The following is a 24,974-nucleotide window of genomic DNA, read 5'->3' as shown; positions in this document are numbered from 1 at the left end:
CGTTTTATAAAAAATACATATTTCACAATTTACATTTACATTTCATGATCCTGCGTTGCAGTGCTTCATGAATTACTTAAAACTGTCAAACTGACCCATCAAAGTCAGTGGGCGGGGCTAACGCGAATCCAGTCTGATCCATTGCTTTGGTAGAGTACCTGGCCACGGCAGTATTTTGTTCCTGGCCCAAACTCTTTGTGGCATATAGATGGCCACCATAAGCTCATCAGGTCAGTGATATTAGCAGATAAACATCTTTCTAGATGTTTCATTACAATTCATGTGTTTGCAACAGGTGGAGATTTGTTGTCCACGGTGGGGTGGATGGATTCAGTCGTTTAGTAGCTCTGCATCAATCCAGTATCCGGAATGGATTTGTCTTGACTTGATACACAGGGTAACCAATCAGGCGTTAGGTTCCGCCTACCAACTTTTGATGGGTCAGTTTGACAGTTTTAAGTAATTCATGAAGCACTGCAACGCAGGATCATGAAATGTAAATGTAAATAGTGAAATAAGTAGGATATGTATTTTACATAACATGAATCTGTATTTGAATTAATTAATGACACATGTATTAACACATTTATGTATTTAATTCTATTTTTAATTAATTAATCACACATTTAAGCAATTATTTAATGATGTGTTTATTTATTTAATTGTGGCACTTTTAGTCCTCCATAATACAGGCATCATTCAAGTTAAATGATAAATAGCTGGCTGGCGGGGTCTTTCTCTGCGGGCTGGTACCCAGTGGCCCGGTGGCCTGAAGGTTGGGGACCATTGATGTAGTGCTTTTAAAAAAAAAAACATGTACTATATAGTACTATAGAGTGTATATGTACATGTGTATGCATTATATGTGGATACAGTATGTCTTATTGTATTATGTATTTGAATTGCAAACCCAAGAGCGATGACGTCACCAGCGATGACCCGGAAGAGAAGCGAGCAGCGCGTGACCTCTCTCGTGTGTTGGTCGCGCGTTGAGCAATGAGCGAACAGAGGTGTGATTGTTCCGCCTCGCGCCCCACGCCAGCACGTTAACGGGCGGGACGAGCAGCGGACCGAGACCAACGGAATGCCGCTGCGGACCCAAACGACGCTCGGTTATTCGGGGAACCTCGTCAAACAGACGCCGGACGCCGCTAAACGCGCGAGCAGCCCATCGGAGTTAGCCCGCGTGCGGGTTCTCTGACAGCCCGCTTGTTTCCCCGCGTGACAGTCGACGTGTTCATCCGGCACGTTCGCGCCTGGTGCGAAGCGGCTCGCGGCCGTTAGCGCGCCTCAGCGGACAGCCACGTCAGCTAGCGTTAGCTTAGCACCGTACCGCTCCTTGTTGTGTTGGGAGTCCTCGTCCGTTGACTGACACGATGGCTCCGATGGGCATCCGGCTGTCCCCGCTCGGTGTGGCGGTGTTCTGCCTCCTGGGAGTCGGCGTCATCTACCACCTGTACGCGGGAGTCATTTCCAACCGCTGGGCTGCTTTCAGGTGAGACGTCCAGACACGGTGATGGCGAGGATCACTTGGCGTCCCGTTAACGACGTGAATGCGTGTTGGGACTTTAACGTCAGATGTGACTGATCGGATCAGCTGTCACCGCTGATGGACTGGAAACACGGATTAGTCTCTGCTATCTATGTGTGTGACGGTAAAATAGTGAAGGAGCACAAAATATCAGCATCATAGCAAATCCTCCCTGGGGGGGGGCAATGGCACCTCAATCGCTGAGGTTGTGGCTGTGGTGTGGGGAACGGTTCAGGTTGATTTGTTCTTTGCGGCTGACGTTGACTCTTCTGTCGCCTGGTCTCTGCAGGAAGGGGGACAAAGTGGATCTGAGGGACCTGCTAGCTGTCTCCGTGGAGGCCGCGGTGCTCGGTGGCTTGGAGGTAAAACCCAAGAAACATGTTTACACAGCTCAAATATTGAATAGGCTTTTCTAACGTACATGTTCCACTGAGTGTCATGTTGTTTTTCCTCTCTCTCTCTCTCTCTCTCACACTCACACAGAGCTCCCTGTAACACACACACACACACAGAGCTTCCTGTATCACACACACACACACACACTCAAGACTGAAGCAGCTTACATATACTACACAGTGTGGAATATAAGTTGTGCCCCCTCGCCCCCAGGTAAAGAAGACGCGTCGTGGTGATAACCTGGAGGAGAAGTCCAAGGGCAAGACGAGGGAGGGAGCCGTTGAGCTCCTGACCGCGGGCGACCTGCACTCTCATAGAAAGATGTTCAACCTCATAAGCAACACGTTCCCTGATGTCACGGTTAGTAAAGACTTTGACCTGAACGTTCATTCAAGGACAGGCCTAACGCACTTGACTCGTACCTCTGCCTGTATTCCTCCAGGTGATCAGCGAGGAGCACGACAACACGGTGGACAAGGCCGCGTCCTGGAGCCGCAACATTCCAGCCGACATACTTGAGAAGATAAATGGGGGCAAGGACGTCCCCGCTGAGAGAGTCACGGTGTGGATCGACCCCCTGGATGCCACACAGGAATACACAGGTGGGCGTTGTCACTGATCTTGCGTCATCCTCATCTCCGTAACCATTTGAGGTGACACATCTCTGTACCTGGTCTCGTCCGTACTGTCCCTGTCCCCTACATTGTCCTAATACCTCTCCTCCCCCTCTCTCTTTGGGAACAGAGAACCTGGTGAAGTTTGTGACCACAATGGTGTGCGTGGCCGTAGATGGTAAACCAGTCATTGGAGTCATACACCAGCCCTTCACTGAGTTCACTGGTAAGTGTGTGTGTGTGTGTGTGTGTGTGTGTGTGTGTGTGTGTGTGTGTGTGTGTGTGTTGCCATCAGGGGAGGAATCTGTGACATCTGCTGTCTAGAGCTTTACTAATGACATGTATGACCTTCTCTCCCGTGCCTCAGCCTGGGCGTTTGTAGGTCAGGGGTCAAATATGAGTCCCCGTCCGTCCTACAGTGTCAGCCCTCCGAAGACGATTGTATCACGTTCCCACTCCGGACAGGTTAGAAGCTTTGTTCAGGAGGCTTTTGGGAACAGCACAACAATCATCGAAGCAGGTGGAGCAGGTGAGAAGAGAATTGGTGTTTGTGTACAGAATCCCACACGGGGGAATAAAAAATTGAATTTTTTTAAACCTTTAACCTGAGCGCACTCACAGTGAATGGGATGGGGATGGGGGGGGGGAAGCTTCCTTTTCACTGTCCCCATCCAGCTTCATCATGCAAGCTTTTCCACTGTTTGTTACATAATGTGAATTCCTTGTTTCCTTCCCTCTCAGGGTATAAGGTCCTGTCTCTTGTGTCGATGCCTCTGAGTGAAGACGAGCCTGTGGACCAGGCGGACGTTTACATCCACGTCACCTTCATTAAGAAATGGGACATCTGCGCTGGTGCAGCGCTACTGACTGCACTGGGTAACTTCTGTTCAACCGTTGGGTTGTCTTCTCACTTCCCAATTTCATTCAGGAGAAAAACACGTCCCGCTGAATCCTTTGTTTGTTAGGGAGGACGCCATCAGTCTGAATAGTCTCTGTTCACTCTGCAGCATTTTAGTTGCCTAGCAACAGGAGATATCTTCAGTGCACATGAAGAGACGTGCTAAAATGCATCAATTTAACCTCAAAAGACATTGCATAATGAACTACCGTTTCAAAATGATGCTGTGGGCATTATTCTGCTGGTATATCGGTGGCATAAAGTGGTCTAAAAAAATGACTATTATATTTTATATGTGGGAGTATATACCTCAAGGTAATTCTAGCACAAACTAAGCTTGTACTGTTGTGTCTTTTCATGGGGAACCAATGACTTGTGCCTGTAGGTGGCCACATGACGACACTGAAGGGGGAGGACATCGACTACAGCGGCACGCCACTCAACAAAGGAGGGCTGGTAGCCAGTGTTGGTGTGGACCACAAGGCCCTGCTGGAGAAGCTCCCGAAGGGGGAGCCCGAAAAGCACTGAGTCCCACTGAGAGACCGAGCCGCTCAGCGTGGAAGGGATCACTGACAGCGGCCACTTCATGGTGACTCATTGGGGGGGGGGGCAGGAAACAAAGATGGCTGCCCCCGGACACCACAATGGCTCTGAACTGCTGGACACATGTACGTTAAGCGAGGAGAAGCGGGAGGGACGCAACCACATCACATGACTCATTTCACACGCCGCCAGCTCGCTGCCATTTGTGGAACCTTGACCTTTATAACTTTGGGGGGGGAATAGTGGGGTAAACGGCCGGGGGGGGGGGGGGGGGCACTGAGATATGGAGACGGGTTACATTTGTTTACAGCAGCGTCTTACAGCTGGAACGCAGCGCTTCAACTTGGGGTCGACGGTGAATGCTGACTTTCATTACAAGACGGGACGATGTGTCCGTACCTCCGTCTCAAAAGTCTTAGAGCAGCAATAGTTTGATCAGTGCTCTCAGCATCGGGTTTTATTGCAAAATATTTCTGTAGTAACCACCACGAGTTTGGATATTTGTCAGTTCACTCAAATTGTCTCCAAACAATAGTAAATGAATTTACTAAGTTACCAATTCCTTGACTAAAAGGAAATTAGATCTATTATCTTTTTGTCTGAGACGTATTTTGGCTGATTAAACCTTTTCTCAGGTATGTTGTTTTATTTGATTATAAATTCTACGAGTAAAGAGATACAGCCCCTTATGCTCTTATTTATATAGATTTCCTATATGCTTATGAAGTGGACTACGCTACCGCATGTGTGCCCCTGGGAGCTTTTTAAGCCTTCCTGCTGTGTGCTGCTCTGTCTGAACACGACACAAGAAATACGCTGCACACCTGCAAAGCTATTTTATTAAGTGTTTATTAATGCTCAGGCATTTAGCGGCACAACAAATGAGCTGGATTCATTTCAAATACAATCAACAGCCCCCTACAACAATAAAACGACACATTCCTTTCACTACGTTGAGTTTCTGAAAGGAAAAATGTACCATTCAAGAGTTATTAGATTCCTGTACACAAGAGGTGGTGATAGAGACAGGTGGGGGCTGAGGGCGTGTCATGTGCACAGAAGTGCATGATGGGAATGTGTCACGGAGGCCGGAGTGACGTCATCAGGTCCTGTGGGAAGGGAACAATGGAAGGTCGCGAAGTCTGACCAATTATACACAGAAGGAATTTACTAACACAAAACCCCTGAGAGGTACTCCATTACCTGCACATGTTGCTTAGACGCATTCCTCCCACTATGGGAACCAACTCTGGAGCACTTAATACACGCTTTAGATTAACTAATACTATCTAACAATCTACGTACTGAACATAAGCTGCTCAGGAGGGTTACCATGGCGTTACCCCCGCTGGGTAATTAACCACAGTCGTATCCCTAACCCTCAGGTGAGCTTTAATGCGCCCAAAACACAAGGTACATAACTTGTGCTTTTACAAATCATGGGACATGGTTATCGATTGGCCTTGAAATGTATTTTAATCTGTGATCATTTGACAATGAGGGAAAGGACAATGTCTTTTGTCTTATGTAGGACATGGGGTGGTGGAGCACTTCAGCCTCTTGTGGCCAAAATAAAGATTACAACAACAAACGCTTCTTCATATAAAAGATTTGTTTTGCATCCGTAAAAAATCAAAGCGGAAACTGCAGTTTTCAAGAGTGGCATGTGCACATCCACAACAGAACCTAAAACGTGTTTCATACTATACGCACATACCTGTTACACATCATCCATTTTCATTCCAAAGGACACATTGACATGTGTACAGGAAGAGCCAGAGTAGTTTAAATGGATACAAAGATGCATGCAGGGAGTAGGGGTCTGAAGGTTGCTCAATGGAGCTGAGAAGACATCAAATGTGGACATTTATAAAATATCAGCCGTAAGGACCTGATCCCCCTCATCAGTGCTAATAGAACACACGCAGTATATCACATACAATAGACAGCTAATAGTAATCCATGCCAAATCCATACACATGAATATTTGTTTATATCCTGATGGAAAATGTGTCACCTTTTCCTCCATTGTGAGGCTCCTCTCTGGGTCAGAGACAAGGCCCTGAACAAAGCCTACCTATGACATCAGGTCCTGTTTAGCCTCTGCACAGAAATATAGATATTAGTCAGGAATAATGCTCATAGCTACCCTCCAAACATCAGCTGCACACACACACACACACACACCGGCCGCGAGGAGACAGTCAGCGCACTGTGTCCTGCCGTGGGTCTGGGCCAGGTCCACCGGCCGCTGACCTCTGAAGGTCTTGGCCTGGAGGTCAGCTCCCAGCTCCAGTAGGGTCCTCACGGTCTCCAGGTGGCCCCAGCAGGCAGCCAGGTGCAGCGAGGAGTGACCTAAGGAGAGGAAGACATAGCGAATGGAAATGTTGATAGAGTAGAACCGATATCAGTTGTTCTTAACAACCCCGTGGGCTGCTCGCCTCGGGCCGTTTGCTCGTTGACCCGGGCCCCGTGTCCGACCAGCTCTCGGGCGATGGCGCTCCTCCCCAGCATGCAGGCGATTAACAGCGCGTTTCTCCCCATTTCGTCCTTCGTGCCGAACAGATCCAGCTCCCGCGACTCGGCGGCTGCTTCGCGCTCCAAACACCGCTGGACAGCCTCCAGGTCGCCGGACAACACGCATTCAAAGACCTCACGCTGTAACGAAGACATTTTCTGCCCCACACAGACGGCAATGCGCTGTTGCCATGGTTACAGCGTCACGTGGTAGCCGTTAAACATTACCGTTGACATTTAACGGTATGCGAACTTTTGTAGGCTATATTTATTCAACTGTGCCAAAGCCATCACAAGCTGTAAATGCCCGTCATTTGCAGACGTGTTTACGTGGGTGTTTCAGTAAAATACGGTTCTTCTGTGACAAAATATAACAACATGCTCATTCAAAATATAAGTAGCCCAACCAAGTAATTGTATACAATGCTTTACATCCTTTTAGATATATTATATATCATCACGTCTCCGTAAGGCACCACGGTTCCATGGTGTAATGGTTAGCACTCTGGACTCTGAATCCAGCGATCCGAGTTCAAATCTCGGTGGAACCTTCATTTAGGTCCGGGGAAATGACGTCATCATAGAGGCACGTCGATTACGTATCGGGGCTCGTTTTGAGTAAAGTTAGGTTGAATTTAACTAAACTTGGAATCAAATTGAGCTGGAATTGGAATTAGTGACTGCTCTAGTTTCCGAACTGGGGGTTTCAGACGCCTTTTGTATTAACGTTCGCTAGTTTGTATGTAATATAGTGACTCAGGAATCCATGAGGCTACATACCGTTAGATGGCATGATCATTAGTGATTAGATTAGTGAAGTATTTAATATCTATGATGCAGTGATCATGGAGGCTACAGTTAGATAGAGGACATCATTAGTAATTAACCTAGTATTTAATATCTATGATGCAGGGATCAATGGTGCTACAGTTACATTTACATTTTCAAACAATGAAATAAATAGAAACATTTTCAAGCATTTTCAAGCATATGCAAGCAGCTGACCAGACATTAAATATCATATAGAGAAAGATACAATAATTAATATGTGGATTTGTAAAAATGTATTATTATTACAATTCGGAGCTTCAGTGGCCCTGTTATAGTATAGTTATGTAGCCGAGGGTTATGGTACGCCTATACTTGGGTTAATAAAAAAACAACAACACGGCTCCGGTTCTGCGCCACGCCGGCCGCAACTTTATTTCTCGTCACCTTTTCCTCACAACACTGCACCCTTCCTCTACTTCCTCTCCTCCTTCACAATAAAAATAACTTACACCGGAACAGGAGTGCAATAATAGCTTACATACCTCCCCACCCCCATAAAGAAACGTCCCCGTTTCTAAACCAAATTTGAACTGCTGCATACAACAAACAAACATGTCTTTATAACCCAACATCTAACAGTAACTAATATAACACATTATTCATCACCCACTGCAGAGCCTCCTGAAAACATGCAAAACTAATCTCAATGGATACCAGAAATTGCTGATACCCCATAGTGTTTGGACTGCATGTGCAGCTACCGCAATGAACACATGTCAATAAACATTTCCACTTGTATCACATTAACATCAGCTAGCGATACGTAACAAAGTCCCTTAAATATGCTGGCGGCTTCACAGCTCTATTTGAACGAGTCACAGTCCGTTGTGGGTTACCGTTGCCCGTAACCCATGTAGTCTCCATGCCAATAGTAACCCGAGGCTCCTCCCCTCCACCGCCCTCCTGGGACGCGTCGTCCTGCAGCGGAGGTGCTTGGTGAGGGAGAGCTGAGAAGCTACTGGAAGCACCAGCAGGCCGTGGCAAGGTATACGGTTTCAATCTGTCATAATGGACCACTTGCTCCGGTCCATGGAGATCCAGCAGACTGCCAATACGATAGATGAGTCCATGTTCTTCTTGAGAGTCCAACACAGTCAGGACTCTGTAGGGTCCCTTCCAGTGTGGAGCAAGTTTCAGACGGTCCTCGGTAGGATTATGCAGCCACACGAGATCCCCTTCCCGATATGGCTGGTAACGTGTACTTCTATCATAGTACAGTTTTTGGTTTTCATGGGCTTCCGCACCATACTGTCTGGCACCACAAAAAGCCATCTCCAGCCTTTCTGCCAGAGATGTCGCAAAGTCGGCATGAGACATAGGCAAATCCATGCATCCCCTCTGTGGCGGCACCAACACCTCCACCGGGACACGAGCTTCCCGTCCGTGGGTTAAAAAGAAAGGGGTGTAGTTTGTGGAAGCATGAACAGATGTATTATAGGCAAAAGCTACCTGTTTCAAATAGTCATCCCAATCACCTCCGCAGGAAAGCAATGCCTTAGCCAGTTGGTCGATAAGAGTCCGATTAAATCTTTCGACCATTCCGTCTGATTTGGGATTATACGGCGTGGTGCGTGTTTTCTTAATCCCTAAAAGTTGACACAGTTTTTGAATAACCCCCGCTTCAAACTGCCGGCCCTGGTCACTGTGAACCATCTCAGGAATGCCGTGAATCAGCACGTAATCCTCAAACAGACACTGTGCAACCGATAGGGCTGTCTGATTAGGTAGAGCATACAGGTTCACAAACTTGGAGAAGTAGTCTTCTACTACCAGCACATACCTGTTGCCCTTAACTGTCCCTGGTAACTCTAGGATATCCATTGCCACTCTTTGGAATGGCCGAGTTGCTTGGGACCCGCCCATTGGGGCCCGGTGCCTAGGCACAGGAGCTCTGCGGGTCTGACATGGCCGACACTGTTCGCACCACTGTTGAATGTCTTTGAACATAGAGGGCCAGTAACACGTTAGCCTGGCTCGTTCCCATACTCGTTCCGCAGAGAAATGCGCCGACACAGGACCACCATGAAGGTGCTTTAGCACATCCGGTACAAGCGATGATGGCACGACCACCTGATACTGAGCCCCCCCTGTGAGGGAGGAATTCACTCTCCGGCAGAGAAGGCCATCCACCATAGAGAGCCGAGGAAATTCAGTCCACAACTTCCGCAGCCACCTAGAGCTCCCTCTCATCTGCCCCCGAGGCGGTCGCGAATCCCCCCAACTCAACACTGTAGCAATATCAAGATCGGCTTTTTGCAGCTCTTTCAGTCCAGTTCCATCATGTGACAGGGAATGGATGAAAGACAGATCATTCGTCTCCTTCTCTGCTTCCAACGGCTGCCCCCCTATGGTGAGCTCAGAGGTCGGGAGGTCCAGCGCAGATGGCTGTGTCAACTGACTGTCGGTTTGAGGAGTCCCTGTCCCCCTGTCTGAGCCAACAGCATTCACGAGTGTGATGACCTCTGGTGAGTCGCCATTCCCCGTATCGAACTCCGGATGCTGTGGCCGCCGTGAGAGGGCATCAGCATTGGTATGTTTTTTACCATCCTTGTGTTGAATGACCCAGTTGAAAGGATCCAGCTCCAATATCCACCTTGCTCTTCTCCCAGTGGGATCTTTGTCAATGGACATGCCGCGGAGGCCCAACAGAGGTTTATGATCGGTTATCACTGTGAAGGCAGCTGCTCCGATGTAATGTCTGAATTGGCGTACAGCCCACACAATAGCCCACAGTTCTCTGTCGAATGTGGACCAACGCCTTTCGGTGGGGGTGAGTGACTGACTAGCATACACCACCACTCTCTCCAGTCCTTCTCTGTCTTGCGCCAACACGGCCCCCACTGCTTCCATGGACGCATCTGTATAGACCTTAAAGGGAGTGTTGAAGTCTGGCATAGTGACAATCGGGGCCCCTGAGAGCACCCCTTTAAGATACTCAAAAGCCTTCTCACAGTCCGCGGTCCATTGGAATGGCGTGCCTTTGCACGTCAGGTGGTGCAGAGGGGCTGCACACCTAGAAAAGTCCTTCACAAAACGTCTATAGTACGAACATAAACCCACAAATGCTCTCACTTCTGTGGGATTCCGTGGGGTGGGCCACGTTCGTACTTTATCAGTGTTTCGAGGGTCTGGCTGGAGGCCGTGGCGAGAAACCACATGCCCCAGAAACACCACATGATCTTGGGCTAGATGACACTTTTTAGGGTTTAGTTTAAGACCTGCTGCTTGGATCCTGGAGAAAACTTCACGCAGACTGGAGAGATGGTCCTCAAAGGTGGGGCTGTATATCAGCACATCATCAAGATACACCATACACACCTGCCACGGCAGTCCTCTCAGCACCAGCTCCATCATCCGTTGAAACGTTGCAGGTGAGTTGGTGAGGCCCATAGGCATTGACCGCCATTGGTAGAGGCCCCTGCCTGTGGTGAAGGCTGTTTTCTCTCTGTCGTCCTCAGCAACTTCAACCTGCCAGTAGCCATTAGAGAAATCTAATGTGCTGAACCACCGGGAGCCTGCTAACGCATCCAACGTGTCATCCACTCTGGGAAGAGGATGACAATCTTTTACTGTCACACCGTTCAAGCGACGGTAGTCAATACAAAATCTCCAGTCACCATTCTTTTTTTTTTACGAGTACCACAGGCGAAGCCCAAGGGCTGCAGCTCTCTTCAATCACCCCATCAGCCAACAAGGCTGCCACCTGCCGGTCTATCTCCCTTCTCTTTTCTGGCGACGTCCGGTTGGCGCGCTGTCGTAAGGGAGGATGATTCTCAGTTTTGATGCGATGTTGAAGAAGAGTACATTTGCCGGGCACTCCTCTGGATGTGCTAAATATCTCCTGGTGTTCGGCCAACACTGCAACCAGTTGTGCCTTCTGCTGCTGACTAGCCGGAGACTCTTCAAGAGACACAAAAGATCTGTCTGTGACTGAATTTATGGACACAGGCTCCGCCGGAATTCGAGGGAGTGACACCAGCTCTGACTCGTTCACAGAAAAAAACTCCCCTAAGTGCATGCCCTTTCTTAGGATCATGTCCTCATCTGTAGGATTCAACACCCGAGCAGTAGTGATCCCCTCCTTCACCGAAGTCACTGTGTGAGCAACGACACATCCACTTTTACTCCGGAGGTTTGGCACTAAGTAGCCCACGAAGTCAGGCAGCTGTTCAGTGGACCCGGCTGGGGACACACACACTGGCACCAGCATCTCGCTGAGGGGTGGCAATGTCATGGCAGTTGCGATTGAGACATTACAACACTCCGGAATCAAGTCTATGCAGCTCAAAAGAGGAATTTCAATGTCCCATAACTGCAATCTGCCACGAGAAAAGTCCAAAAGGGCATGATTAGCAACAAGAAAGTCCAAGCCCAGCAGCGCGGTTTGTGTAGATCCACGAAGTACGTAGAATACATGCTGCCAGGATTCATTACCCAGGTGTAGGGTGGTGGTTATGCTTCCCAAGGTGTCGAGCATCTGGCCATTCACAGCACGTGCGGCAATAAAGTCAGCATTTATGGGCCGCTCACGCAGCGCTGGAACTGACATGCGAAAATCAGCACTGATAAACGACTCGGTGGCCCCTGAATCCACCAATATGTTGATTTCAGTACCTTCAATGCTCCCCCTCACATACGAGGTACTTTGTCGCTTTCTCTCATTTTGTACTGTTGCATTACTGGCTGAGCCACTTAGTGAGATAGCTGGTGTCGGGCCCGCGACATCAGCTAGCATCCGTTTCCCGACCGATCAGTTGGGTCCTCTCTTCTGGGCGAGAGAAAACGCACTCCTCTCTTCCTCTGTGTTTCCTCATTAAAGGGGCCCCTGGGGGATCTAGGGCCCCTCCAGGTTGGAGAGATGGCTCTATTCTCGTGAGGCGCCCGATAATCCTGGTTTTCCCTGGGACCTCTTTCCGCTTCACGTCCCCGCCAAGCATGGTCAGGGGAACGTCCTCTCTGTTCACCCCGCAGGCGACGTGACTGGCAGCCCTGCTCACCGCACATACACCCACACTGACCTCCACGCACTGAGGGATTGGTCCGCCACTCGTCCTTTCTGGATCTCAGTCGATCGTTTTCCTCTGCCATCTTCCTCATTTCCATCCTCATTTCACTCAGTTCTTCAGTAACTCTGTTTATCGTCCTGTACAAGCCACCTCCATCAGAGACGGACTGTACCACTGTTGCAGTAACGTTCCCGGAAAGGGGCTGGCTTACTTGGGTGTTGACATAGTCCATCTTAAGAGTCTCTCTGGCCATTTCACAACGGCCAGCTATGACCAGAGCATCAGACACCTCTGTAGCTCCCTGTTCGTGACATTTAGCTCTCAGAACCGGATCAAGACCCGCCAGAAATCTGCGGAATTTTTCTTCTCTGTGAGCTATTTCACCATAGCCTGGGAATGCCTCTTGAACTAGTTTGCTTATATCCGCTGCATACACTTCCAAACTCTCCCCTGGAGCACGAACACGTGCAGAAAGGTTCGCTCTGAAGCGATCCAAGAAATGTCTTTGTCCAAAAGCCTCCTGCAATTTCTCCTTTACTGCAGAATATTCGTTCTGTACGGCCGCTGGCAGGCTATCCCACAGAAGGAAGGCAGCCTTGGTCAGCCGCGTCGGCAAGATCCTAGCCAGTTCATAATCATAGTCACCTGCATTGCCTCCTACCAGCGCCTTCACAGCCACCTCATACTGTCTGGCCCAGCAGGGAAAACTTTGATTTTCCTCCCCAGCAAAGGGGGCCGGCAGCTCGATCTTGACGTTGCTGGTGAACGGCCGGTCTCAGCGCCGCACGTTGTAACCCAGCGGGTCCTCCTCACATTTCCACATTTTGTCTGCTTCTTCTTTTATTTTTCTACTCTCTGTGCTTACGATGTACCACGAGATGTCCCCGCTCCTACGCCGTGCTGAGTCTTCACCTCGCGCTGGCGTCACTGTACCGTCTTTGAACAAACTGCGTGTTAGCAGTGGCTAACATTAGCTAGCTGGCGCTCACGTCGATGAACGGGTTTTCACACTTATCTGACGATGGGTTTTATTTTCTCTACTAGCAGGAAGGTAATCCCACCGCTGCCACCAATGTAGCCGAGGGTTATGGTACGCCTATACTTGGGTTAATAAAAAAACAACAACACGGCTCCGGTTCTGCGCCACGCCGGCCGCAACTTTATTTCTCGTCACCTTTTCCTCACAACACTGCACCCTTCCTCTACTTCCTCTCCTCCTTCACAATAAAAATAACTTACACCGGAACAGGAGTGCAATAATAGCTTACAGTTATATCTCATGTATAACCGCTACGGAGACGTGCTGGAGGGTCGGACGGTCCGTTAACTACACCTCACATCTCCCACATCCACGGAGCTAATTGTTAAAAAGGCTAAATGTTACATTCCGTTACTTAAATATAGTAGTATTTATAAACGTCGACATACAGATATTTGGCTCTCACAAGAACAGACGAGCCTGCTCCGATGCATGCCCGGTAAAGTGGGCGGGGCGAGTCACATCCGGGTATTATGACCGTTCTCGGCCAGATGCGGACTTTAGAATTGGATCAGAACTCGGGCTGCGACTGATGACGTTTCACGAGTCCACGAGAACAAAAGTCCACACAAGAACGCATATTGAGAAAGGGCCACGGCATCGATTTTAACACCGGAAGTGTGACGACGTACGCTTGAACCGGAAGCGGAACCACGTATCGATTTGTTTAGCGTGAACGTGCGGGGAACTTGTAACATTGTACGATTCTGGCCCTTTTTTTGCTGCCCCAAACACACCAACGGAAACCTCCACACTTTCCTCCCGTTCTGATTCAACATGTTTAACCGACAGACGAGCCTGTGGATGGGTGATGTACGTGTCTTTCACTGTGGGCCGCTAACGTTAGCTTAGCTACCGGGATGGATGCTAGCGCGGTTGGGTTACGTTAGCCCCTTAGCCAAAAGGTTGGGGTAAACTCCGCTGCATACGTAATGTAGCACGTATCATAATGCGTTCATGCTAAAGAAACGTCAGCTATCAACGTCAATGGGGCTCAAACGATTCCGTGAATCGCCTTGAAGTTGGCTTGTTTTCAAGCTCAGTCAAAGTTCACTTAAAGCAAAAAGCACAGCTAGCATTACCGTAAAGTAAGAGCGTGCAGCAGCTACTCAAACAGGTCTACTCGGTATCGGCACATGTTTGACTTCATTGTTGTATTGTATTATGTATGTGTACTCTCGTGAGGTCTTTTTTTTTGGACACCAGTGTGCAACAGATCCACCATTAAATGTTTAAGCAGAACAATGAATACAGTAATGGAGGTTCATCAACATATTTTAAAGTTATACTTAATTCACAAAGTAGTTAATAATAACATACTAATTGATCTGTTGTCGGCTCCACATGTATGTGATGATGCATGAACCATTTCTCTTGTGTGTCTAGTTGGACCCGTACATGGACGAGACCTTCATCAAGCAGGCCTTCAGTGCCATGGGAGAATCCCCTTTTGGAGTCAAGATCATAACTCACCGAATAACGGGGTAGGATATACTGAGCTGCTCGTGCCACACACCCGGTCTGGTATACGGTGGCTGGTAGGTCCAGTGAGTGATCACAGGACGTCCTGTTAACCGTAAGCGACACGTTGCCGGAGGGGTGGAGGCGTAGCGGCGCTGGTGTCAACGCTTGTCTCCCTGTCCTTGTGCGCAGAGGTTCGGCAGGATACTGCTTTGTGGAGCTGGCAGACGAAGCCAGCGTCGACCGCTGTGTCCAAAGGCTCAACGGGAAACTGGTGCCTGGATCGAACCCGGTCAGTTCTATGCTGTCATTTCAAAATACTTCCTCATACATGTCATTCAATCCTTACTGCAATATATACAATGATTGTTTCTCAGCAAGTATACATATACTATTGACAATATAATACTGCCTTCCTTTCTTTCCCAGTATTGGACTGTTATGTTGTCGAGCAGTATTTAATTGTTGATTGGACTGTGGATAGTGGAGCTCCACTAGACTTGGTCCTCTTTTTGTTACATCAGTAACTCAATAGTATGTGTAGTGTGAGGTTTGCTCTGTTATTACACCAACATCCTCTTGATGCAACACATCGCTACAACCCTTGTGCTTCCCCCATAAAGTTAAACTCCCTGTTACAGATATTATACTTTGAGGAACTAGATTCCCCATCTGCTGCTGGAATAGCATGTCTTCTTAAAGGTCCGCTGATGTAAAACAAAAAAGTCCCGCCAGCTTGAAATTGTCCCCTCGTCTCAAGTGCCGTCGAGTTGTGCGCTTTAGCCGCTTGCTACTGTGAGCGGGCCAAGCTACTGGGCTCCGCCGTCCACCGGCCCGTACCTGCTGCTGAGAGGCTGCTTGTACAAAATGTACTTTGTTTGAAGCTGGTGAATAGAGTCTCTGGTAGCAACTAACTGAGGAATGGGCTAAAGGCTGGTCTGGGTGGTGGAGGTATGTAAACCCAAATAACAACAACCATAATAACGCCACTCTCCATCTGCAGCAATATCAGTGCTATACTACACGTTGTTGGTGTTTGAGGTTTGGCTCAGTGTGTGTCTTTTGTCTCTCCCTGTGCAGCCCCGGAAGTTTAAGCTAAACTATGCCACCTACGGCAAACGGCCCGAGGCGGGGTGAGTGGTTCGCACTGCACCTTTATGTGACAGCTTGATTTAGATAAAGGAATGCTGCAGATTGAAATCAGCTGATCTGTCATGACCAAAGAGCCATCAGTCTCTAACTAGAAAAAATAGTTTTGCCATTCTGTCACACACAGCTTCACAGGCGCTAACGTCACACACACACACGCACACACACACACTCTCTCTCTGTCTGTGGGATCAAGTAGCATCTTGTGTCATGAAAGCAGCACGCTTCCAATGTTTGTTGTTCCGTCAGGCCGGAGTTCTCTGTGTTTGTGGGCGACTTGGCCTCCGAGGTGGACGACTTCCAACTGCACCAAGTTTTCAAGAAGTACCTTTCCTGCAAGGGAGCCAAAGTAGTAACAGACCAGTATGGATACTCCAGGTACGTCCGCTTATAGAGGTGCACAGCGGCGTGGCTCCAGAAATGTTAAATGTATATTATTGTCAGAAATACCCAATGATAAGTAATGTTTCTGTGGTGTAATGATTACTTACATGGACGTTGACCACCAGTTCATCTTGCATTAATATTCAAAACTAAATGGCTTAAGAAATGTTCACCTGCCGTCTTTTATGCTAAAACCATTGTTTTCCCCATATAGGCTAAGCAAGAGCAACTCACAATTCAAGTGATGCTACCTCATGTTAAAAGTAAAACAACAAGTTTCAGTTCTACCATAATAATACCCATTATATACTGTTTGTCATTATAAGTGGCTTGTGAATACCAAAGCATGCAGTGTGTCTGTGCGAAGGGACGCCTAACTGTCCTCTGACCTGCAGAGGCTACGGCTTCGTCAAGTTCGGGGACGAGGGCGAGCAGAAGAAGGCCATCGAGGAGTGCCAGGGCACCATGCTGGGGGGGAAGCCGCTCCGACTCAGCATCGCTGTGGCAAAGAGGTGCAGACTGCTCTGCTCCGTACTTCTCCTCCGTCCACAGAACACTGCTGATTTGTGTTTCTTGTGTTGCAGCCAGAAGATGAGCAACTACCACGGGGGCCAGGGCCAGAATTACCATGGCAACTACAACCAGTCCCAGTCCAGTTACTATGGCAACCAGGGCAACGGGAGTCAGGGGGCTTACTACCCCCAGTGGGGAGGCTACGACCAGTACGGCGGCTACGGCAGCGCATACGGCAGCGGCTACGGTAGCGCATACGGCAGTGGCTACAACTACGGCCCCTATGGGTACCCCCCCCCAGGCAACGCGGCGCCTCCACCACCCATGGGAATGCCCCCCACTGACATGTCGGGTGCTACGGAGGTGAGGGAACACTTTGAGACCGTAGAGACATATTCTCTTAGACTCTCCGTCCCCAGTGGTGCTCAATGAGAGTTTAAGAGTCATTTCTACCTTCTATAAAGGCCATATTTCTCCCCACACGGTGTAACAACAGTCACAGACAAAAGCAGGTTATAAACCTCTCATTGCCTGCGTGTTTTATATTACACTAAATGTCATTTAGCTGATGCTTTTATCCAAAGTGACTTACATTGCATTATAACCCATGCGTTACATTTTGCCTGGGGAGCAATTAGGGGGCTCCCAGCGCATCACACTACTCCACCCGCCACCATCGCCACACATCCCAGTTTCAGAATGAAGGCTCAGTGTTTTATGTCTTTTCCAGCAGAATCCAGAGGAGGGCACTGAGGTAGACGAGGATAATTCTGAAGGTGAGATCCTTTCTTATAACCACGAACATCCCCAAGACTTGTTGCTCTGTTGTCATACTGGATATTCTGTAGTAAACAGCTCAGTGCGCTTCAGTGCTCCGGGGCCTGTCACTATATCATGAACTACTAATGCGTAGAGCTATTGCTTCTGACTTGTGACAGCTTGCATGAAGTTGTCGCTTGGTGGTATTTTCCAGAACCCATCCCGGAGTGTGACGTGCAGCAGTGGAACTTGGACTTCATGCAGCGGAGCGAGGAGCTCTACGACGCCATGATGAGCTGTCACTGGGAACCCCTGGACTCTGTGAACTCCCCCATCCCCTCCCTCTCCTGATGCTGCTTCTTCTGGATACCTTGTAGAAGAGCCCGTTTAGCAGACACACACCTATGCTCCTCTTCATATATCCAAAAGTACAAATAACTATTGACGTGATTTTAATGTTTACCATGTTGGTAATATTCAAAAGGTTTCCCAATAATCAGTGTAGTGCACATTGTAACTGAATGAGCCACAGTTCAAGCTTTGCTATGAGGCGCTGAAGTAGACTCCTCCAACAATTCGCCATTTAAAGACATCACTGTAACGCGACAGCAAAGGCTAAAAGAGTACAAACATTGCCTTAATTAACATTTGCCCTGCAGTTCCTGCTCCTCTGTAATGGTTGTTGCGTTGACCTAGTTTATAGGGGATGTCTTTTTTTTTTAATGAAGGATTTATTTTCTTCTTTCTGTTACATGAAGTGAAAGATGTAGAGTATGGAAAGATGAGCACACTGAGCTAAACGGTAATAATCCTTCCCAAATGTGATTTATCAACATTTCCGGATAACAACCTCAATGTCTTGAATAGGTGCAACACCCCCCACCCCCCACCAGTGCTTTTAAGCACTGAAACAGCTGATCAGATGTCCAGGCAGCTTTTATTTCCTGCTCTTTGATGGCTGATGCTTTGTATATATTTTCTTTGTGGAGACATTTTATCAATAAAATGTAGGTAGATGGTTGTGTTGGGTGCCCTGTGGGTAACATGAAGTCTATAAATATAGATCTATATACAATCTTTGGGGAGGAGCAACACACACGCAGTGATCGAGAAGTTGATGTGATGGAGCCAACATGACGCTGCGTCAGAAGGCACATCTAACAGAACCATGTGGTACACATTCCACGGCACAGGCCAGCAGCGTGTCACCTGATGTGCGACCCTAGAGAACACGCATCAGGTCCAAAGCCGGCCCATTAAACTGCCTGTAGCTGTCTGTCTCCTGTGTTAGCATGATGTGCAAATGATGACTCCACTTAAAGCAGGGGTGTCAAACTCATTTCAGGTCCGGATACTGCCCACTTCGACTGAATGCGTGCCACTGACGACCGCTACGGGGGAGGGGGGGGGGCTCTGACGGTCCGACCGGCGAACTGTACCGCCTCAACAATGGGATGTTATAGTATTTCTTTTTACAGCAATAAGGCATTCCTTGCATATGTACAGGACCTCCAATGAAAGAGGACGATGCCTGAACCTGTCAACTTGTGTCATTTGTTTTTTTTATGAAACATCTGGATGAAGAGACCTGTATCAAGCTCCAGTGAAAGTGAACAACGGAGAAAAAGTGGAACCAAACTCAACAAACCTCACTTTTTGTCACAGAGTATATTGCACATGTACTCATGTAAACTACAACACTGATAGAGAAACGCCATGTTTGCGTTTCTCTATCTAAACAAATCTGTCGGCCATACTACTGATCCATCTTTCAGACGCTTCACACAACAAGAGTGGTTCATCAGTTTTAATTAGAATGACTATCAAGCATTATAATCAAGGGGTTGTTTTAGTGAAGTAGGTTTATTAAGTCTTTCCAGCTTGTATGATAACCGTCTCTTCTGCAGAATGAAAATAATGTTTTTACTTAATGTACCTTTGTGCCCGGCCCTCAGGCCCCTTTGTCATTCACCTACCAAATGATGCTCAAAGGTTCATTTGCCAACCAGGAAGAGACCAAACCACAACATTGAAACATCAAGTAACTAAAAAGAGACCGCAAAGGGTACACAAGTATTTTAGAAAGGGGCAAACCAACCAACTCGAGATGACTACAAAGAGGCAAAAAACAACAAAAGGAGCCCAAACCAATACAGAGACACAAAAGGACAACAAAAAGAGGCTAAACAGCTGGAGTCTGGGGGGTGGGCTCTGTGCCCTGGCCCACTGGCTCATGCAGAGCTTTTTGATGTATGTGCTGCACTCACGAACATCAGGAAGAGGGTTGATACACATAGAGGTATGAAGAGACTTTTCTGAAACAACTACATACAGCTCATTGCTTTATACATCTGTGACATCGTTAAGTTTCACTTAATTGCAGTGATCATGGTTCCGTTGGGCCTCGTGCGCTTCACTGCTGCTGGTCTTGGTGTTGAGCAGTCCCAGTCCAGGCCTCCCGGGGCAGCACCAGCTGGGCCCTTGGCGGTACCAGCCTTGGTAGAGTCCCCTCCAGCTCAGACACCCCAGAGCGCCTCCTATTAGCTGAGTGGGGAACTGAGGGAAGTACGCTAAGAGACAGAGAAGCAGAAAGAGCCAGAGCCAGAGCAGCAGGACACAGAACAGGAAGAGGATCCTCAGAGGGGCACCCGAGCTCCCCCCCAGGCTCAGATAAGGGCCAAACACGGCTATCTCCTCAGCCAGCAGCAGGCAGCAGAGGCAGAGAAGGAAGATGTCTTCTGAAACTTCATAACCCCTCCACAGCATCCCAGCTCTGAGGCACCCAGACTTACTCTCCCCTTCTCGCAGCACCAACAGAGGCTGCCCGTTGGCGGCCTCAGAGCCGGCGGTTAAAGGCTCATAGCAGCTTCCGGTGGTGTTCTCCAGTAGGTCCAGCAGGTAACAGAATCCAAACCACAACCCGCCAGCCACCGCCAGCCGCGAGAGGTGACGGACGGAGACAGAGAGGGAGCGGCGGACAGAGAAGGAGAGGAGGAAGACGAATGAGCCAACAAAGATGCAGGTCCAGCCCCAACCGGAGCGCAGGAACACCCTGGAAGAAAGGAGAGGTGCTTAGGACTGTAGGACGCCAGATGTGATGGGATTATTGAGATACTATTTGATAATGACAATAATAAAAAAAAATCAGGACATAACTGGGAAATTGGAGTTCCGTCACATGCAGACCACCCATGACCAGAAGAACGAGTCCTTCATGAGCAGACCACCCCTGATCAGAAGAACGAGTCCTTCATGAGCAGACCACCCCTGATCAGAAGAACGAGTCCTTCATGAGCAGACCACCCCTGATCAGAAGAACGAGTCCTTCACGAGCAGACCACCCCTGACCAGAAGAACGAGTCCTTCTTGAGCAGACCACCCCTGACCAGAAGAACGAGTCCTTCATGAGCAGACCACCCCTGACCAGAAGAACGAGTCCTTCATGAGCAGACCACCCCTGATCAGAAGAACGAGTCCTTCATGAGCAGACCACCCCTGACCAGAAGAACGAGTCCTTCATGAGCAGAGCACCCCTGACCAGAAGAACGAGTCCTTCACATGCAGACCACCCCTGACCAGAAGAACGAGTCCTTCATGAGCACACCACCCCTGATCAGAAGAACAAGTCCTTCATGAGCAGACCACCCCTGACCAGAAGAACGAGTCCTTCATGAGCAGACCACCCCTGACCAGAAGAACGAGTCCTTCATGAGCAGACCACCCCTGACCAGAAGAACGAGTCCTTCATGAGTAGACCACCCCTGATCAGAAGAACGAGTCCTTCATGAGCAGACCACCCCTGACCAGAAGAACGAGTCCTTCACGTGCAGACCACTCCTGACCAGAAGAACGAGTCCTTCATGAGCAGACCACCCCTGACCAGAAGAACGAGTCCTTCATGAGTAGACCACTCCTGACCAGAAGAACGAGTCCTTCATGAGCAGACCACCCCTGACCAGAAGAACGAGTCCTTCATGAGTAGACCACCCCTGATCAGAAGAACGAGTCCTTCATGAGCAGACCACCCCTGACCAGAAGAACGAGTCCTTCATGAGCAGACCACCCCTGATCAGAAGAACGAGTCCTTCATGAGCAGACCACCCCTGACCAGTAGAACGAGTCCTTCATGAGCAGACCACCCCTGACCAGAAGAACGAGTCCTTCATGAGTAGACCACCCCTGATCAGAAGAACGAGTCCTTCATGAGCAGACCACCCCTGACCAGAAGAACGAGTCCTTCATGAGCAGACCACCCCTGACCAGAAGAACAAGTCCTTCATGAGTAGACCACCCCTGATCAGAAGAACGAGTCCTTCATGAGCAGACCACCCCTGATCAGAAGAACGAGTCCTTCATGAGGCTTCATGGGCTTTTCACTTTACCAACGCTCTGTCAAAATCGTTTAGTAAAAATTCATACTGCAAACATGTCATTTGAAGAATTCAGCACATTTACCACATATGTGTACACCACATACTGTAGTGTAGAGATCCTCAACCACTGAGTACTGGGCTGCGCTTGTCCCTCTTGACACATTTCCCAAGCTACTGGACTACTACCCCATGGTGGAGGGGTCCTTGGCGTCTTCAAATTACAAAAAGTCCATTGATATATGATAGTACCAGTCAAAAGACACACTTCATTATTCATTTGAATGAGATCCATTACAGGGGTCAAATGTCTTGTCTGATTATTTTTCTTTCCTCTATTCATTTGCAGCCAATTAGGCACAGGAAGGGCCTCCGCTTCAAGTTAACAGCACATGTAATATGTTTATTTCCATATACATCATTACATTACATGACGCTTTTATCCAAAGCAACTTACATTGCATGATAACCCGTGCATTACATTTTAGCCTGGGGAGCAATTAGGGGTCAGGTGTCTTGCTCAGGGACACTTCGACATGGCACATGGGGCAGCTGGGATTTGAACCACAGACCTTGCAGCCCCCAGCGCACTGCACTACTCCATGCGCCACCATCGCACCATCAAAAGTGAGACCTGTAACAAGTGGCCACTCGAGACTGGCGTTGAAAAGCGCTCTAATATCAGGTGTGCACGAGGCTTCAGAGGGAGAATAGCACCGCTGGTTCAAAGGAGACAAGAGGACGCACAGAGAGTAAGTCGGGCTCACCTGTACAGGAAGTGGCTTCTCTTGGCAAAGATGCTGTGTTGGGAGACCCAGAGGCTCAGCGCCGGGCCGATCATCACCACCGCTGACAGAAACAGGTGGAAGTGCTTCCGGAAGGCAGTGTTACCCAGAAGCCGAGCCGCCAGGTCCGTCAGGACCACCAGCATTGTGTTAAAGAACATCTGGACCCAGAACCAAACTTTAACAAGATCTCAATGTAACTAGATATTACTGTATGAAAGTGGAAAGCTGCTGGCTCTGTATGCAATGGCCTGTTTGTGTTGATTTTTCACTTTAGTCTAGCATGCAGTGTTTCAGGTGATTAGTCTGCACTGTATAACAGAACGATTCTAATAAGTCAAAAAGGGTGGTGGGAAGCAATTCATGTAAGCAGAAACTAAGATCAATTAGTCAAAGCTTGAAGGTGGATCCATCAACAAATCCAAATCCTTAAATCCCCAAATGCTGGCTGTGCAGTAAAGACTTCTTGACGGCCACTGGTATTAGCTGCTAGGGTTCGCCATCCAAAGTTTATTGTATAACACGAATGACAGCCGGGCCCTAGCATTCCACCAACCCAACATGAAATTCTTCAATCCGGCAGACACGCCTCCTGACTCGGTACTGCCTGTATCAGCTAGTAGCTTCAGTGCGCAGGAGTTAAGCTAAACAATGCAAACCAACTTTTCTTGCTGCTACAGAAAGGAGAGTTGAGCTTTCATGTTCTCTGACCTTGTGGAGCTGCGTTCCCCACGGGTCTCTTTCCCTGTTTTCTGGCTTTGATTGTAACTTGTCACCTTCTGCAAAAATGCAACACCTCTGTGTTACTCCAAGAGATGTCCAATGGTTGCAGGAGATAGACCTCCACCGACCGAACAATCTCTGCAGTAACTGTGTCTTCTCTACTCTTCTCCGTCCCTCATGCACCACCCTCTGTCAACACACAGAGCACGTTGTCGCCTTATTGAATGACTCCTGGGCTGAGAAGGTGTCACATTGCTCCTACCGAGATGACCACCGAGTTTGGACCAATGGCATTGGTATCGTTGCATTAATATGGATATGGCAATGTTTCTGTATCTTTTAGAGTCAGAGGTTGACTAAACTGATCAGCACCAACAGAAGCAGTGACACAAAATGCTTTGAGTCAAACTTTGTGTTTGTGAAGGTGAGTTTTCACATGTATTAATAGCAATAACCTTTGTACTGTTTCTGGGCTGAGACTCAGCTGCTGTAGCAGTCTGTCCCTGTCACTCAGTGTATGGTAACATGCAAACACACACACACACACACACACACACACACACACAAACACACACACACACACACACACACACACACACACACACACACACACACACACACACACACACACACACACACTAACACACACACACAAACTCTGTTACTGTCCTTCCTTTACTCTTGCTCAGATATCATCATACTGTCAACACAATGTATCTACATCACTTTATGCTAATACAACATGTAAGGTTATACTGCATCGGTTTTTGACTTGTTCCCCTCTTAAGGTCTAAAGGTTGAGGAGATTAACAATGTAAAAATAACCAGGAAGAAACCGAGTGGGCAACAGATGCGTTTAGAACAAGATATTTACAACAACCAGAAACATTGCAACAACAAATAATACAACCTGTCTCTGTCCAAAGCCTCTTTAATCAGAACAAAGAGGAGTTGTCCATCACCAGAGTCTTCCACAAGACTTGGCTGATCCTAGTTCGTAGATTTACAATACTAACATAGTGTTAGGTGTTTTCTTGCATGTGAATGAGAGGTGTGGTAGTTGGGTACAGTTGACAGTGACAAACTGCTAGAAGGGGCGAACTGGGGGAAAGATTGGGAGTTACTGTCAGACTGGCCCACTCAATCCAGAGCACGTAAAAATACCTATACAATCACCATTATTTTGGATGATCATTATTTTTTGAAGAAATTACATCATATTTGTTTGTTTTTTTATAACATTCGCATCCACCAATTTATTGTAACACACTATATTTTGTTGGATGAATATGCTTAACTCTGGGTGAGTATCAGATGGTTATGGACGTATATCTACAGAGCCTTAAGGAATGAATGTCAGCAGAGGGAGACCACACAAAGACACCGGAATCAGAGGCTAGAATTAGTATGAACTATATTGTTGAAATTAACAGAGCATACGGACATCAGTGGTAT

At 48.1% G+C, this 24,974-nt stretch overlaps 4 protein-coding genes and 1 non-coding gene across 7 annotated transcripts; 3 read left to right on the top strand and 2 right to left on the bottom strand.

Annotated features, from left to right (window-relative positions):
- Window positions 1-932: 932 nt before the first annotated feature.
- Window positions 933-4,245, top strand: bpnt2 (3'(2'), 5'-bisphosphate nucleotidase 2). Its single transcript, XM_037458492.2, has 8 exons — window positions 933-1,495; window positions 1,821-1,893; window positions 2,141-2,287; window positions 2,370-2,529; window positions 2,672-2,767; window positions 2,909-3,070; window positions 3,283-3,417; window positions 3,825-4,245. The coding sequence occupies exons 1-8, from the start codon at window positions 1,377-1,379 to the stop codon at window positions 3,965-3,967; spliced, it is 1,035 nt and encodes a 344-aa protein (XP_037314389.2). The 5' UTR covers window positions 933-1,376; the 3' UTR covers window positions 3,968-4,245.
- A 526-nt stretch (window positions 4,246-4,771) lies between these two features.
- On the bottom strand, window positions 4,772-6,742 carry ankrd45 (ankyrin repeat domain 45). Its single transcript, XM_037458527.2, is given in 4 exon segments — window positions 4,772-5,091; window positions 5,700-6,085; window positions 6,170-6,337; window positions 6,424-6,742. Coding segments are annotated over 3 exon segments (636 nt in total). The 5' UTR covers window positions 6,656-6,742; the 3' UTR covers window positions 4,772-5,091; window positions 5,700-5,849.
- Window positions 6,743-6,978: 236 nt separating this feature from the next.
- Window positions 6,979-7,050, top strand: trnaq-cug (transfer RNA glutamine (anticodon CUG)). The gene has a single exon. It is a non-coding gene; the product is annotated as a tRNA-Gln (tRNA).
- A 6,756-nt stretch (window positions 7,051-13,806) lies between these two features.
- trnau1apb (tRNA selenocysteine 1 associated protein 1b) lies at window positions 13,807-18,662 on the top strand. 2 transcript variants are annotated; one of them, XM_037458494.2, is made up of 9 exons: window positions 13,807-14,188; window positions 14,762-14,859; window positions 15,029-15,128; window positions 15,917-15,969; window positions 16,235-16,363; window positions 16,765-16,881; window positions 16,954-17,245; window positions 17,616-17,658; window positions 17,856-18,662. In XM_037458494.2, the coding sequence occupies exons 1-9, from the start codon at window positions 14,153-14,155 to the stop codon at window positions 17,990-17,992; spliced, it is 1,005 nt and encodes a 334-aa protein (XP_037314391.1). In that variant the 5' UTR covers window positions 13,807-14,152; the 3' UTR covers window positions 17,993-18,662. The 2 variants fall into 2 exon arrangements, with proteins under 2 accessions (XP_037314391.1, XP_037314390.1); XM_037458493.2 differs by having other exon boundaries at window positions 17,613-17,658.
- Window positions 18,663-19,433: 771 nt separating this feature from the next.
- On the bottom strand, window positions 19,434-23,772 carry fitm1l (fat storage inducing transmembrane protein 1, like). Of its 2 annotated transcripts, none has more exons than XM_037458507.2 (3): window positions 23,508-23,772; window positions 22,779-22,957; window positions 19,434-20,693 (listed from the first exon to the last, which is right to left on the bottom strand). In XM_037458507.2, exons 2-3 carry the CDS (start codon window positions 22,955-22,957, stop codon window positions 20,015-20,017), a joined length of 858 nt encoding a protein of 285 aa, XP_037314404.1. In that variant the 5' UTR covers window positions 23,508-23,772; the 3' UTR covers window positions 19,434-20,014. The 2 variants fall into 2 exon arrangements, with proteins under 2 accessions (XP_037314404.1, XP_062413531.1); XM_062557547.1 differs by having other exon boundaries at window positions 23,573-23,772.
- Between the last annotated feature and the right edge of the window lie 1,202 nt (window positions 23,773-24,974).

Source organism: Pungitius pungitius, chromosome 15, assembly GCF_949316345.1.
Source record: "Pungitius pungitius chromosome 15, fPunPun2.1, whole genome shotgun sequence".
NCBI lineage: Eukaryota > Metazoa > Chordata > Actinopteri > Perciformes > Gasterosteidae > Pungitius > Pungitius pungitius.
Note: the sequence above shows the minus strand (reverse complement) of the source record. Positions and strands in the feature narration are given on the sequence as shown.